We start from the raw sequence: 12,483 nt of genomic DNA on the forward strand, positions 1-12,483 counted from the left end.
TACAAATCAGATGTATGCAACTTTATATAATCAGATGTTGCCTACGATTTTATACAAATTTGATGCTCCATAGCAAACACGCAAATAGCAAAACTGTAGTTATAGAACACTAATATGATTTTTATGTTTGCTAAACCTAAAATTTACTCGAAAAAAAGGAAAAATTGTATGAAACAGTAAACTATTAATTCAAATTAAATGTTATAACCATAGTTTATTTTAATTGTAATTCGCAGCAAACATCCCTTTTTTTGTCATCTGATTCGGTATACAATTAGTCATTTTCGGTATACAATTAGCCATTTTATATATTTCGGTATAAAATGTATAAAATGTATTTGTGTTTGTATAAAGCGAGAGAAAAGTGTATATACAAATACAAATACATATATTTTCGTTCTATACACTTATAATTATACAAATACAGATCTTATTATACAAATTGCAATGTATAAATGAATTTATACAAAATTGAACAAATTGTATAAAATTGGATGTATCTAGAGAATTATACAAATCAAAAGCTCCATAGCAAACATAAAATTTGTTATGGAGTGCAATTATGCAAACTATAGCTATAACATACAAATATAATTTTTATGTTTGTTACATGTGAAAGTCATGATCAAAAGACCACTCAAATATAAAGTCCAAATTACATGAGCCCATGAATCCATGAAAGCCCAATAAAATATGACCCGGAAATCTATCGTCTTATCCGAAGACACAAACACAAGCCAGTAGTTAGTAGTAAGTAGTGACCAATACACTAATGCCAAAAATTCTTCTTCTTCACTGAGAATCACAGAAATGGCTTCACTATTAGGAACTTCTTCTTCAGCAGCAGCAACAGCAATTTTAGCTTCTACACCCTTCTCTGCTCGTTCCTCTAAAGCTGCTGTTTTATCCCTTTTCCCATCTTCAGGTATATAAATAAATGTGTTTTTTCTACTAATTGTGTTCGCATTGTTAGTGGGTGTTCAAATTTTTTGTATATTATGTCATTTCTTGTTTTCCTTTGAATTGGGTTTGGGTTTTTTTTGTGAATTTTTGGGTTCTTGGTAGTTGATTATGAGCTACAATTTTGATGGGTAAGTGTTTTTTTATTGTAAAGATTTATATTTTTGTACTGATTTTGTTCCTACTGTTTGGTGGGTGTTTACATTTTTTTTTATATCTATGCTTTGAATTGGATTTTGAGAGTGTGAATTTGGACTCTTGGTAGTATAGAGCATGTGCATTCAGGTAGTTTTTGGATTTTGGTATTCGTTATTATATGAGGTTTACTGTGTTTAGGTGATCTACCTTGTGGATGTTGTTACGGTTCCTTGCATATAGTTGTTACTGATTTGCTATTCGTTGTTATGCTTCTTCACTTGTTTTTTTTCGTTTTATTACTGCTTTGACTTGCTTGAGTTGAGGGTTTTTCGGAATACCTTGAAGAGGTAGTGGTAAAGACTGTGTACGCTCTACCCTTCCCAGGTCCTACTTTGTGGGTATGTTGTTCTTGGATTCTTGGTAGTGGTTATGAGTTTAGAATTTTTATGGGTTAAGTATGACTTGATGGGCATTGTTATTGCAGGACATAGCCAAGGGAGGAAGTTTTATGGAGGAATTAGACTCCCAGTTAAGAAAGGGAGGTCCCAATTCCATGTGGCAATTTCCAATGTTGCAACTGAAATCAGCCCTGCTCAAGAACAGGTACCAATTTTTTATCGTTTCGGTATTACTTGATATGGTAATTTCATCAGGTGTTTTGCTAAACAGTTGAGTAAATTGTGTGGAAGATTTCTAGTTTCTATATAATATAATGTGGGGTTTGGTGTTTGGTTGTGGAGTTTTACAGAATTTAAGTTGAGGGTATGACGCAATATTGTGTGAGAGGTGGGAAGATTATTAAGATGCATATAAGATGTTTGCTGAAAAGCTTGGACACTGTCCCTTTGTCTACTCCCTCCATTTCAAGTTGTTTGTCTCGTTTCGACTCTACATTGAGTTTAAGAAAATAAAAGAAGACTTTTGAATGTTGTGATCTTAAACTAAAGATCCCTTTAATCTTGTGGTCTTAAACATGTCATTTGTAAAGTTAGAATTCAAGAGTTGCCAAAAAAAGGAGACATTTTTTTCATTAAATGGACTAAAAAGGTAAGTAAGACAAACAAATTGAAATGGAGGGAGGTATTATATTATTGATGGTGGAAATGAATGTTAAATGGAGAGTTGAAAATCAATTTGACAAAGAAAACACAATATCGGAGGAACTTTGGATACAACAACATACCCAGTGGAATTCATCAAGTGGGGCCTGAGGAGGGTAGAGTGTATGTAGACTTTACCATTACCTTGTGGATGTAGAGAGATTGTTTTCGATAAGAGTTACTTTGGATATTTTAATGTATTCGAGTTCTTGAACATTGTAAAAGTTTTACAAAAATGATGTCAATCATGTTGTGATGTCCCAAAGAGGAAAGATTGTCATATACCAAATAGCTCATGGGGAGTATTAAGTTTGAGGGCAAGGATCATCCAAAGTCGAATTCAAAATAGTTTTGTTAGGTTCAGCTTTTAGAAAGTTCCAACACTTGGGCAAAATGATTTATTTGGAAGGCAATGTATTTGCAACCCTTTTTATTTTGGAGGGTTTACCAAGTATATTGATTCCTTTTTGGGACTGATTTGGACTGTTTTTCCTTGAGCTGAGGGTCTATCGGAAACAACCTCTCTACCTCTAAGGTAGAGGTAAGGTCTGCGTACACTCGACCCTCTGCGGATCCCATTTTGTGGGACTACACTGGGTATGTTGTTGTTGTTGTTGTTGTATCAAGTATATTGATAAGCTTTTACCTACGTTGTAATTTTTAGGCTCAGAAACTTGCTGAAGACAGCCAGAGACCGGTGTATCCATTTCCCGCCATAGTGGGGCAAGATGAGATGAAATTGTGTCTTTTGCTGAATGTAATAGATCCAAAGATTGGAGGCGTGATGATTATGGGTGATAGAGGAACTGGGAAGTCCACCACGGTTAGGTCTTTGGTGGATTTACTTCCAGAAATAAAAGTTATTTCTGGTGATCCATTCAATTCAGATCCAGAGGACCAAGAAGTAATGAGCGCTGAAGTCCGTGACAAATTGAGGAAGGGAGAACAGCTTCCTGTATCTCTCACCAAAATCAACATGGTTGATTTACCACTAGGTGCTACTGAGGACAGGGTGTGTGGGACAATCGACATTGAGAAAGCTCTTACCGAGGGTGTGAAGGCATTCGAGCCTGGTCTTCTTGCTAAAGCTAACAGAGGAATACTTTATGTCGATGAGGTTAATCTTTTGGACGACCATTTGGTAGACGTTCTTTTGGATTCTGCAGCATCAGGATGGAACACTGTTGAAAGAGAGGGGATATCAATTTCACACCCTGCTCGATTTATCCTTATTGGTTCAGGTAATCCCGAAGAAGGAGAACTTAGGCCACAGCTTCTTGATCGATTTGGAATGCATGCCCAAGTCGGGACTGTGAGAGATGCAGAACTGAGAGTGAAGATCGTCGAGGAAAGAGGTCGTTTTGACAAGAACCCCAAGGAATTCCGGGAATCATACAAGGGGGAGCAAGAAAAGCTCCAGAGCCAAATCACCTCAGCCAGGAGCGGGCTTTCTTCTGTTACGATTGATCATGATCTTCGTGTTAAAATCTCTAAGGTCTGTGCAGAACTGAATGTCGATGGATTGAGAGGTGATATAGTCACTAACAGAGCAGCAAAAGCATTGGCTGCACTTAAAGGAAGAGATAAGGTAACCCCAGAAGATATCGCCACTGTCATTCCCAACTGCTTAAGACACAGACTTAGGAAGGATCCTTTGGAATCTATCGACTCAGGTTTACTTGTTGTTGAGAAATTTTACGAGGTTTTCGGCTAAGGAGATAGATGGCTTTCTTCTTTGGGTGAGATTTGCCTGCACAAGCTGTTTTATAGAGTAACATACTTGTTTTTGTCTTGATTTTCCATTCTCAAATCATTTAAAGATTTGACAATTGTAAAAACTGAAGATTGTCTCTGTACTGTGCTTAAGAAATGTGTTCAGAATTACCTGTAACTAAACTTACTGGTATTTGATTATTATCAATCTCTGGTTATTCATTCCTTGCTTTGGCCTAAGGTTCCTAATGTTCTAACTCTGGCCTCGTTTTGTCTGACTCGAAAATGAACCCCATAGTCAATCTTTGGTGGGAGTATGACTTCCTTCGTACCAAAGAACAATCCTATGGTTGAAGTTCCAGCAGAGACAAAATACATTACGTATTGTCTTTTCATCTACCTATGCTTTGGAAGACAAAGTTACCCGACAATACCTGTGCTGATGAAAGGTAAAAAGTATCAACTGCAATAGTAGAGGTGCACGCAAGTTGGCCCAAACAGTCACTATCAATGATGCTACTAAACTAAGATGTGTTGCACAGAGAGCAATGGCTAGAAATACATATGAAGGCACATATTTATGTAATTTTGAAGGAACTATCTCTTATGTTCAAAGTTCAAAGGACAAAAGTCCTGCGAAAGATTTGGCAATAACATCTTTCATTGACGACTTCTATTCCAAAATCTAGGTCTTCGTTCAAGAAAATCAGGGGGACGCTGGTACACAACCGATGCAGCTTTAATCAAAATAGCAGCAGTTAAAGCCCATATGATATACTTCTCATTCTCTGTTTGATGATCAAAGAAATGGATTACGTATTTATCTCCCATGTGTTCTAACTCTTGCTCTCGTCGATTCTCATCCTAAACCAACCAACATGTCATTGTAAGAGCAAGTGAGGACGAAATTTGTAGACGAAAAGGGAGTTTGTAGACTTACTAACCTTAAGAAACATTTCTAGAGGTGCATCAAATATTGATGCCACTTCTGCAGTATTTATTAACGGGTTGAATGCATTCCGGTCCCAAAGTATGCCCACAACTGGAATCACTGTAATTCCCTTCTGAGAAAGAAAAAAAGAACACCAATTTGAGCCCAGATCATATAGATCTTATAGGACCAGGACCAAGTTTTAACACGAAGGTCAAGAAACAAAAGATTTCATAGGCTAAGCCTCAATGCCCACGAATAGTTTGCATTTGAAACTTGCAACTGTAACTTCTTATACCAGCTAAGCATTGATCAAGATAAGTTCCGAAAAATGTAACAGATCACTTAAACTCTAAGTAGAAATGACAGAAAATCAGTAGATCATCGACTAGACATTCAGCTAGACGTTTGTTTGTATGACCATTGCTTCTCCTGTTTAATGCAAGTGCTCCAAAAAGAATTTCAAGAACCGTCATTCGATTAGACTCTTTTTAACTTCTCTTGAGGTAAGCAAGGCTTCAGTTGCAGTGTCGATTGTGTGATGGACATGAGTATGACATCCAGTATCAGCTAATCTACAATAGACTTGATAAAAAAAGTTTCATTAGTCTTTCTTTTTGGGGTTTTGAACAAGAAATCTGTTTTCCACAATGCTCTTGACAACTGATTACTTAGTATCATTGTATAATTATTGTTGTTGTTACTACTGTTCTTGGCATATATATGGTCCACAAAGTTTGATCCTTTCAAGTTTGATATAAGAAAACAGGTTAGTATTATCAACTCTGTCCCTACTGGCCATCAATATTCATGCAGCTGAGGAACCTTAAAAGCACAATATAGAGTGTACGCAGACCTTACCCCTACCTTAAAAGGGCATGAGCACAAAATAATATGGCTCAAATGAAGCTAATGGAGACAAATGCATTACCTTGGCGGTAAAGGATTCAAGAACAGTGACAACATCTACAAGTGAACGATCTAATCCAATCTCCTCCTCAGCCTCCCTCAGTGCTGTCTCAATGTCATCGGCATCACCTTCTTCTACTTTTCCACCAGGCAAAGCAACTTCACCTAAAAACATTAAAAATGAAAGGTTAAGCTCAATCTGCAAAGGTTGAGGGACTTGTATCTTAGGTCACAAATTCGAGCCTTGAGCCAAGCGAACTAAATTCAGTCTTTAAGTGGAGAACGACAAAGGGGAAGCCCATCATCCTTGAGTTTCAAATGTTGCGATTGGCCGAATGGATCAGCTCCAGACGGGTTTCTCGATCATAAAAAATGGCATGCATGTTATTCCCAAAGTTAGACTCAGACCTCCAGCCTTGGTGGACAGGTTTACATGAGACCTATGTTTGATTGATGCAATCTCGATGTTTCATTTTATATGGCGTTTATTTGATTGGGCAACTGACTCTCCCACGTCGGTCATGGATGGATCCTTGGTTTCCTTATACGGTCTTGGACAGTTTTCCCACCATGAGTTAGCTTTTAAGGTTGAGTTAGGCCCCAAAATCCATTTCTTTATCACAATAACTATGTCTCAGTCTCAAACAAGTTGAACTTATCTATATGAACCCTTACTATTTCATTTAAACTCATTTCATATCCTCATTATACAAAATAAAATAAAAGTAAGGAGTCAAAAATACATATACTCCCCTTGTTTCAATTTATATGACTTACTTTCCTTTTTAGTCTGTCCCAAAAAGAATGATACATTTCTATATTAAGTAACAAATTTAACTATAAATGTCTATTTTACCATTAATAAAATGATTTACAGCCACACAAATTTCTATCATTTATTTTGGACCACAAGTTTTAAAAGTCATCCCATCTTTCTTAAACTTCATGCCGAGTCAAACTAGCTCCCATAAATAGGATGAAGGGAGTAAATAATAACAATAATAATAATATCAAAAGTTCTCTAAAATAGGTTTTAACTTAGTTAACCTACCGCGGTTACGAGTTTCCTACTTGAACTATCACCAGATATTTATCAAAACACTTGTCTAAACATCTTATAATAGTTCATGTATAAAACTCGCAAAATACTTACCGGAGTATGAAGAAAGTGTGGAAGCTCTTTTGGTGAGGATTACACGAAGATGTCCTTGTGAGTCTTCAAATAGACATACCAAAACTGCAGCCCTGTTTGAATTAGTGTTATTAGGTATTTGGTTTACTCCCAATTCTTGATTTTTGGGAACAAATTCTTGAATTTGGGTATTTATAGTGTTATAAAGACGAAGCCTTTCACCTAATTTCATCTGTCTCTCTGATCTGTTACATGCCATTTGGGCACTGAAAAAGAGGAAAAATGATTTAGGTAGGGAAATGATTATAATCCAAAAGAAGACTGAAAATTGGGATTTTTTATTTCATATCTGATAGCTTCTTATTGGTTGAAATTTTTTATTAATAAAAAAAAATTATTAACCAACCAACAAACTTAACCCGGATCCTTAACCAAGCAATCCAAATCCTGACCCAAAGTCAAGTCAAGGTACGGTCATAGGTTGGTGTCGAGGTTCGGGGTGCCAGGAGTCAGGGTCTCAGGTTGAAGTCACGGTCAGAATTTGGGCATCACGATTAGAAGTTGGGTCTCAAGTATGGGGTTGGAGTTCAGATCGAGAGACTAGTTTGGTGTAGAGGTTGGGAGTTGGAAGTCGGGTCTCGAGACAAGGTCAAGATCTCAAGTCGGGTTCATGAATCAGGTATCAGATTAGGTTCGGGGTGAGAGCCAAGGTTGGGATTGTGCAAGTCTCGGGTTGAGTCCATTGTCAATTGTCTGCCAAGATTATATTAAATGCTTCGGAATAATGTTTTCTTTTAAACCACTTATTTTTTTTAAAAAAAAAAAAACACTTAATTTTTCTTCCTACCAAACACACCCTTGAGTGTTCTACACAATCAAAATACTTATAAATTTACTCTATTTTTTAAGCTACCAATTATATTTATTATAAATAATTATTTATCATTACGAGTAAGTTAACCTAATAATACAAAATTATTATGTATTTGCCGTGCACAAAAAGGTAAACTCCAATTTAAATACAAAACAATTACCCAAAGGAAAAACGAAAATTCAATTAATTACCCTTTCCCTATCAATTACAAAATAGGTCAATGATTTTTACTTTTTAACTATATATAAGAATATATTGAAACCATCTTCTTTGTTTAATTCACATAAAAATACTTTCAACATGGAAAATACTTTAGAATACCCCAATATTATCTCCTCTAATATTAACACAAATATTGATATTAAATATATCATCACTTCTCATTTTTCTTCTTTACCACCTTTAACCATTCAATTTAATATTCATATTCATGAACAACATTGGTTTTATAATCGAAATAATACCAAATCACTTTGTTTCAAAGTCAACCCTACTGAATACATATCACATGACATGTTTTACAATGTAATATAATTTCGGATAAAGCAAAACACCATAGACAAGACGAAACTATGTTAAAGGTTCCAAGTTCGAAAGACAAAAGTCTCTCTCTCGAGAGAGAATTTTGGCAATAACGTCTTTCATTGGCGATTTCTACTCCAGAATCTAGGTGTTCGTTCTTGAAAATCAGGGGGACGTTGGTACACGATCGATGCAGCTTTAATCAAAATGCCAGCAGTTATAGCCCATATTATATACTTCTCATTCTCTGTTTCATGATCAAAGAAATGCAGTACATATTCATCTCCCATGTATTCACGTTCTTGTTCTCGTCGATTCTCATCCTAAATCAACCAATATGTATTCGTAAGAGCAACTGGAGACGAAACACGTAAACAAGAAAGGGAGTTTTTAGACTTACTAACCTTGAGAAACATCTCTAGAGGTGCATCAAATAGTGCTGCCACTTCTGCAGTATTTATCAACGGGTTGAATGTGTTCCGGTCCCAAAGTATCCCCACGACAGGAATCACCGTTATTCCCTTCTGAGGAAAAATGAAACACCAATTCGAGCACAGATCATATAAATCTTATAGGACCAAATTTTAACAAGATGGTTAAGACAGAACAGATTTCAAAAGGTAAGCATCAATGCAGTAGAACTGTACTATTGAGAATAACGTTCCACGAAATGAAACTGAAGCATTTGAAACTTGCAACCCGATACTTCAGTTAGACTCTTTTTATTTACTTCTCTTGAGGTAAACAAGACTTTGGCTGCAGTGTCGATTGTGTGATGGATTTGAGTATGATAAAAACCTACGTTGCTCAGACCCTACAAAAGTATTGCCCTACCTGTGTTGGATACTTCAAAAATACAAAGCTTTTGGAGGATCCAATGCATACCAGTTGTATTTTCAAAGAGTCCGAGCAACATAGATACAAAGTTCCATTACTCTTTCTTTGTCGGTTTTCCAACATGAAACCTAAAATGTCATGTCTAATTTTGCACAGTGCTCTCTCAACAACTGATTACTTAGTACCATTGTGTTACTATTGTTGTTCTTACTGTTCTTGGCATATATATGTTCCATGAAATTTGATCCCTTCACGTTCGATACAAAGAGACGTGCTTGTAGTATCAACTCTGTCCCTACTTGTCATTAATATTTACGGAGCTGAGAAACCTTAAAAGGGCATGAACACAATATAATGTAAGACTCAAATGAAGACAAATGCATTACCTTGTTGGTAAAGGATCCAAGAACAGTGACAACATCTACAAGTGAACGGTCTAATCTGATCTCCTCCTCAGCCTCCCTCAATGCTGTTTCAATGTCATCGGCATCACCTTCTTCTACTTTCCCACCGGGCAAAGCAACTTCACCTAAAAACATTAAAGTGAGAGGTTGAAAGATTTGTGTCGTATGTTACAAGTTCGAGCCCTGGGAGAGGAGAAGGGCATCCTCAGGTATTGAATGTTGCACAAAGGGGTTAATTAGCTCAATTAGCAAAAATTTTATTTACTTTCTTAAACTTCGTGTCAAATCAAACAATTTGAGACGGCACTAAAAGCTATAGTCTTATAATATGTCATCACATTTCTATAACATCATATCATTAAGGGGTTGTTTGGTAACTAGTTGGTTAGAGTTATACAAGTAATTGTAACGTAGAAATTAGTTATGAACAAATCTATATATATTATGCTACACATGAATAACTTACATCCTAACCAGCTACCAAAAGTACTATTACTTATACAGAATTTAATACTTACACAACTCACATCTAAACCAGCTATCAAACGACCCCTAAGGGGGTAAAGTTAAAAGAACTTCCAAATACAAAAAGGGTCCCAATTAACATTATAGTATTATTTAGGGGTGTCAAAAATTAACCCAAACATATGTAACCTGCCCAGAATTTTAAAGGTTGGGTTCAAGATAATTTGAATTGGATTCAATCTGAACTCATTCAAGCATAACCCATTTTAAGAGAATCCTCAATTGAGCCCAATTCAATCTCCAATTTCAACCCTTTTTAAAAAAATTTACTAAGATATATTCCTATATTAAATGTATGAATTATTATTTATTTAACATCTTTTAGGATTTATCTATCCATTTGTTACTTTTTTTAAAAAAAAAAATCTTGAGCGAAAATTCGAATTGTGATTATAAAAGTTAAATATCACTATGTTAAAATTATTGAGATTAATCGGGTCAAGACCCAACCCATTTTTTAGCCCATTTGAACCCAACCCATTTGAGCTCAAAGTAAACTTGGGCGGGTCAAGACCCAACCCGATTTCTATCTCAACCCATTTTAATATCTTCAATTTCAACTCAACCTGCCCATTTGACACCCCTAGTATTATTCATAAACTTCAAATCATGAATCCGTGACGATTACTACGATACCAAGTGAACAACATTGTACAAATTTAACTTCAACAAATCATATAGTTACCAGAGTGTGAAGAAAGTGTGGAAGCTCTTTTGGTGAGGATTACACGAAGATGGCCTTGTGGGTCTTCAAATAGACACACCAAAACTGCAGCCCTGTTTGAATTAGTGTTATTAGGTATTGGGTCTGCCCCCAATTCTTGATTTTTGGGAACAAATTCTTGAATTTTTGAACTTTGGGTACTTATAGGGTTATAAAGACGAAGTCTTTCAGCTAATTTCACAAGGCTCTCTGATCTGTTAGATGCCATTTGGGCACTGAGAAGGAGAAAGGAGAAAGGAGAAATGGAAAGTGTGTTGTTCTAAAAGCTTATAAAAAGCAGGGGTTTCAAATTCGGAAAATTACACAATTTATATATGGTTAAAAATACTATTTTTAATGTATACCTCATTCAACTTTTTGTGTGTTTTCTTGGTCATATTTTGAATTTCTTAATGAAAATTCTGATTGGATTACTGCTAATCTATCTTTTTTCTTTTTCTACTTCAGTGGTCAGATGAAGGTGTATTTTTTTTTTACTGTGTTAGGAGTGTTTTTTTTTAAAAAAATAAATAAATTTTGATTTGATCATTTGATATTTAAAAATTATTGATCCAACTAATTCAGATTTATGTCAAATAAATTCATATCGAGATAAAAGACTTCAAGATTCTCCATTTCCAGACTCAAATTCGGAAAATTACACAATTTATATATGGTTAAAAATACTATTTTTAATGTATACCTCATTCAACTTTTTGTGTGTTTTCTTGGTCATATTTTGAATTTCTTAATGAAAATTCTGATTGGATTACTGCTAATCTATCTTTTTTCTTTTTCTACTTCAGTGGTCAGATGAAGGTGTATTTTTTTTTTACTGTGTTAGGAGTGTTTTTTTTTAAAAAAATAAATAAATTTTGATTTGATCATTTGATATTTAAAAATTATTGATCCAACTAATTCAGATTTATGTCAAATAAATTCATATCGAGATAAAAGACTTCAAGATTCTCCATTTCCAGACTCAAATTCGGAAAATTACACAATTTATATATGGTTAAAAATACTATTTTTAATGTATACCTCATTCAACTTTTTGTGTGTTTTCTTGGTCATATTTTGAATTTCTTAATGAAAATTCTGATTGGATTACTGCTAATCTATCTTTTTTCTTTTTCTACTTCAGTGGTCAGATGAAGGTGTATTTTTTTTTTACTGTGTTAGGAGTGTTTTTTTTTAAAAAAATAAATAAATTTTGATTTGATCATTTGATATTTAAAAATTATTGATCCAACTAATTCAGATTTATGTCAAATAAATTCATATCGAGATAAAAGACTTCAAGATTCTCCATTTCCAGACTCAAATTCGGAAAATTACACAATTTATATATGGTTAAAAATACTATTTTTAATGTATACCTCATTCAACTTTTTGTGTGTTTTCTTGGTCATATTTTGAATTTCTTAATGAAAATTCTGATTGGATTACTGCTAATCTATCTTTTTTCTTTTTCTACTTCAGTGGTCAGATGAAGGTGTATTTTTTTTTTACTGTGTTAGGAGTGTTTTTTTTTTAAAAAATAAATAAATTTTGATTTGATCATTTGATATTTAAAAATTATTGATCCAACTAATTCAGATTTATGTCAAATAAATTCATATCGAGATAAAAGACTTCAAGATTCTCCATTTCCAGACTCAAATTCGGAAAATTACACAATTTATATATGGTTAAAAATACTATTTTTAATGTATACCTCATTCAACTTTTTGTG

General features: G+C 34.6%; 3 protein-coding genes across 3 annotated transcripts; 1 reads left to right on the forward strand and 2 right to left on the reverse strand.

Moving 5' to 3' along the window:
* Positions 1-726: 726 nt before the first annotated feature.
* LOC125810048 (magnesium-chelatase subunit ChlI, chloroplastic) lies at positions 727-4,080 on the forward strand. Its single transcript, XM_049489564.1, has 3 exons — positions 727-925; positions 1,583-1,701; positions 2,863-4,080. Exons 1-3 carry the CDS (start codon positions 811-813, stop codon positions 3,910-3,912), a joined length of 1,284 nt encoding a protein of 427 aa, XP_049345521.1. The 5' UTR covers positions 727-810; the 3' UTR covers positions 3,913-4,080.
* A 400-nt stretch (positions 4,081-4,480) lies between these two features.
* Positions 4,481-7,142, reverse strand: LOC125810069 (nudix hydrolase 15, mitochondrial-like). The gene is made up of 4 exons (XM_049489586.1): positions 6,905-7,142; positions 5,774-5,916; positions 4,856-4,975; positions 4,481-4,775 (listed from the first exon to the last, which is right to left on the reverse strand). Exons 1-4 carry the CDS (start codon positions 7,140-7,142, stop codon positions 4,572-4,574), a joined length of 705 nt encoding a protein of 234 aa, XP_049345543.1. The 3' UTR covers positions 4,481-4,571.
* A 1,153-nt stretch (positions 7,143-8,295) lies between these two features.
* LOC125810068 (nudix hydrolase 15, mitochondrial-like) lies at positions 8,296-11,019 on the reverse strand. The gene is made up of 4 exons (XM_049489585.1): positions 10,731-11,019; positions 9,503-9,645; positions 8,684-8,803; positions 8,296-8,602 (listed from the first exon to the last, which is right to left on the reverse strand). Exons 1-4 carry the CDS (start codon positions 10,975-10,977, stop codon positions 8,399-8,401), a joined length of 714 nt encoding a protein of 237 aa, XP_049345542.1. The 5' UTR covers positions 10,978-11,019; the 3' UTR covers positions 8,296-8,398.
* Between the last annotated feature and the right edge of the window lie 1,464 nt (positions 11,020-12,483).

This window comes from Solanum verrucosum, unplaced genomic scaffold, assembly GCF_900185275.1.
Source record: "Solanum verrucosum unplaced genomic scaffold, falcon-dt-bn FXZP01000281.1, whole genome shotgun sequence".
NCBI classification, from domain to species: domain Eukaryota; kingdom Viridiplantae; phylum Streptophyta; class Magnoliopsida; order Solanales; family Solanaceae; genus Solanum; species Solanum verrucosum.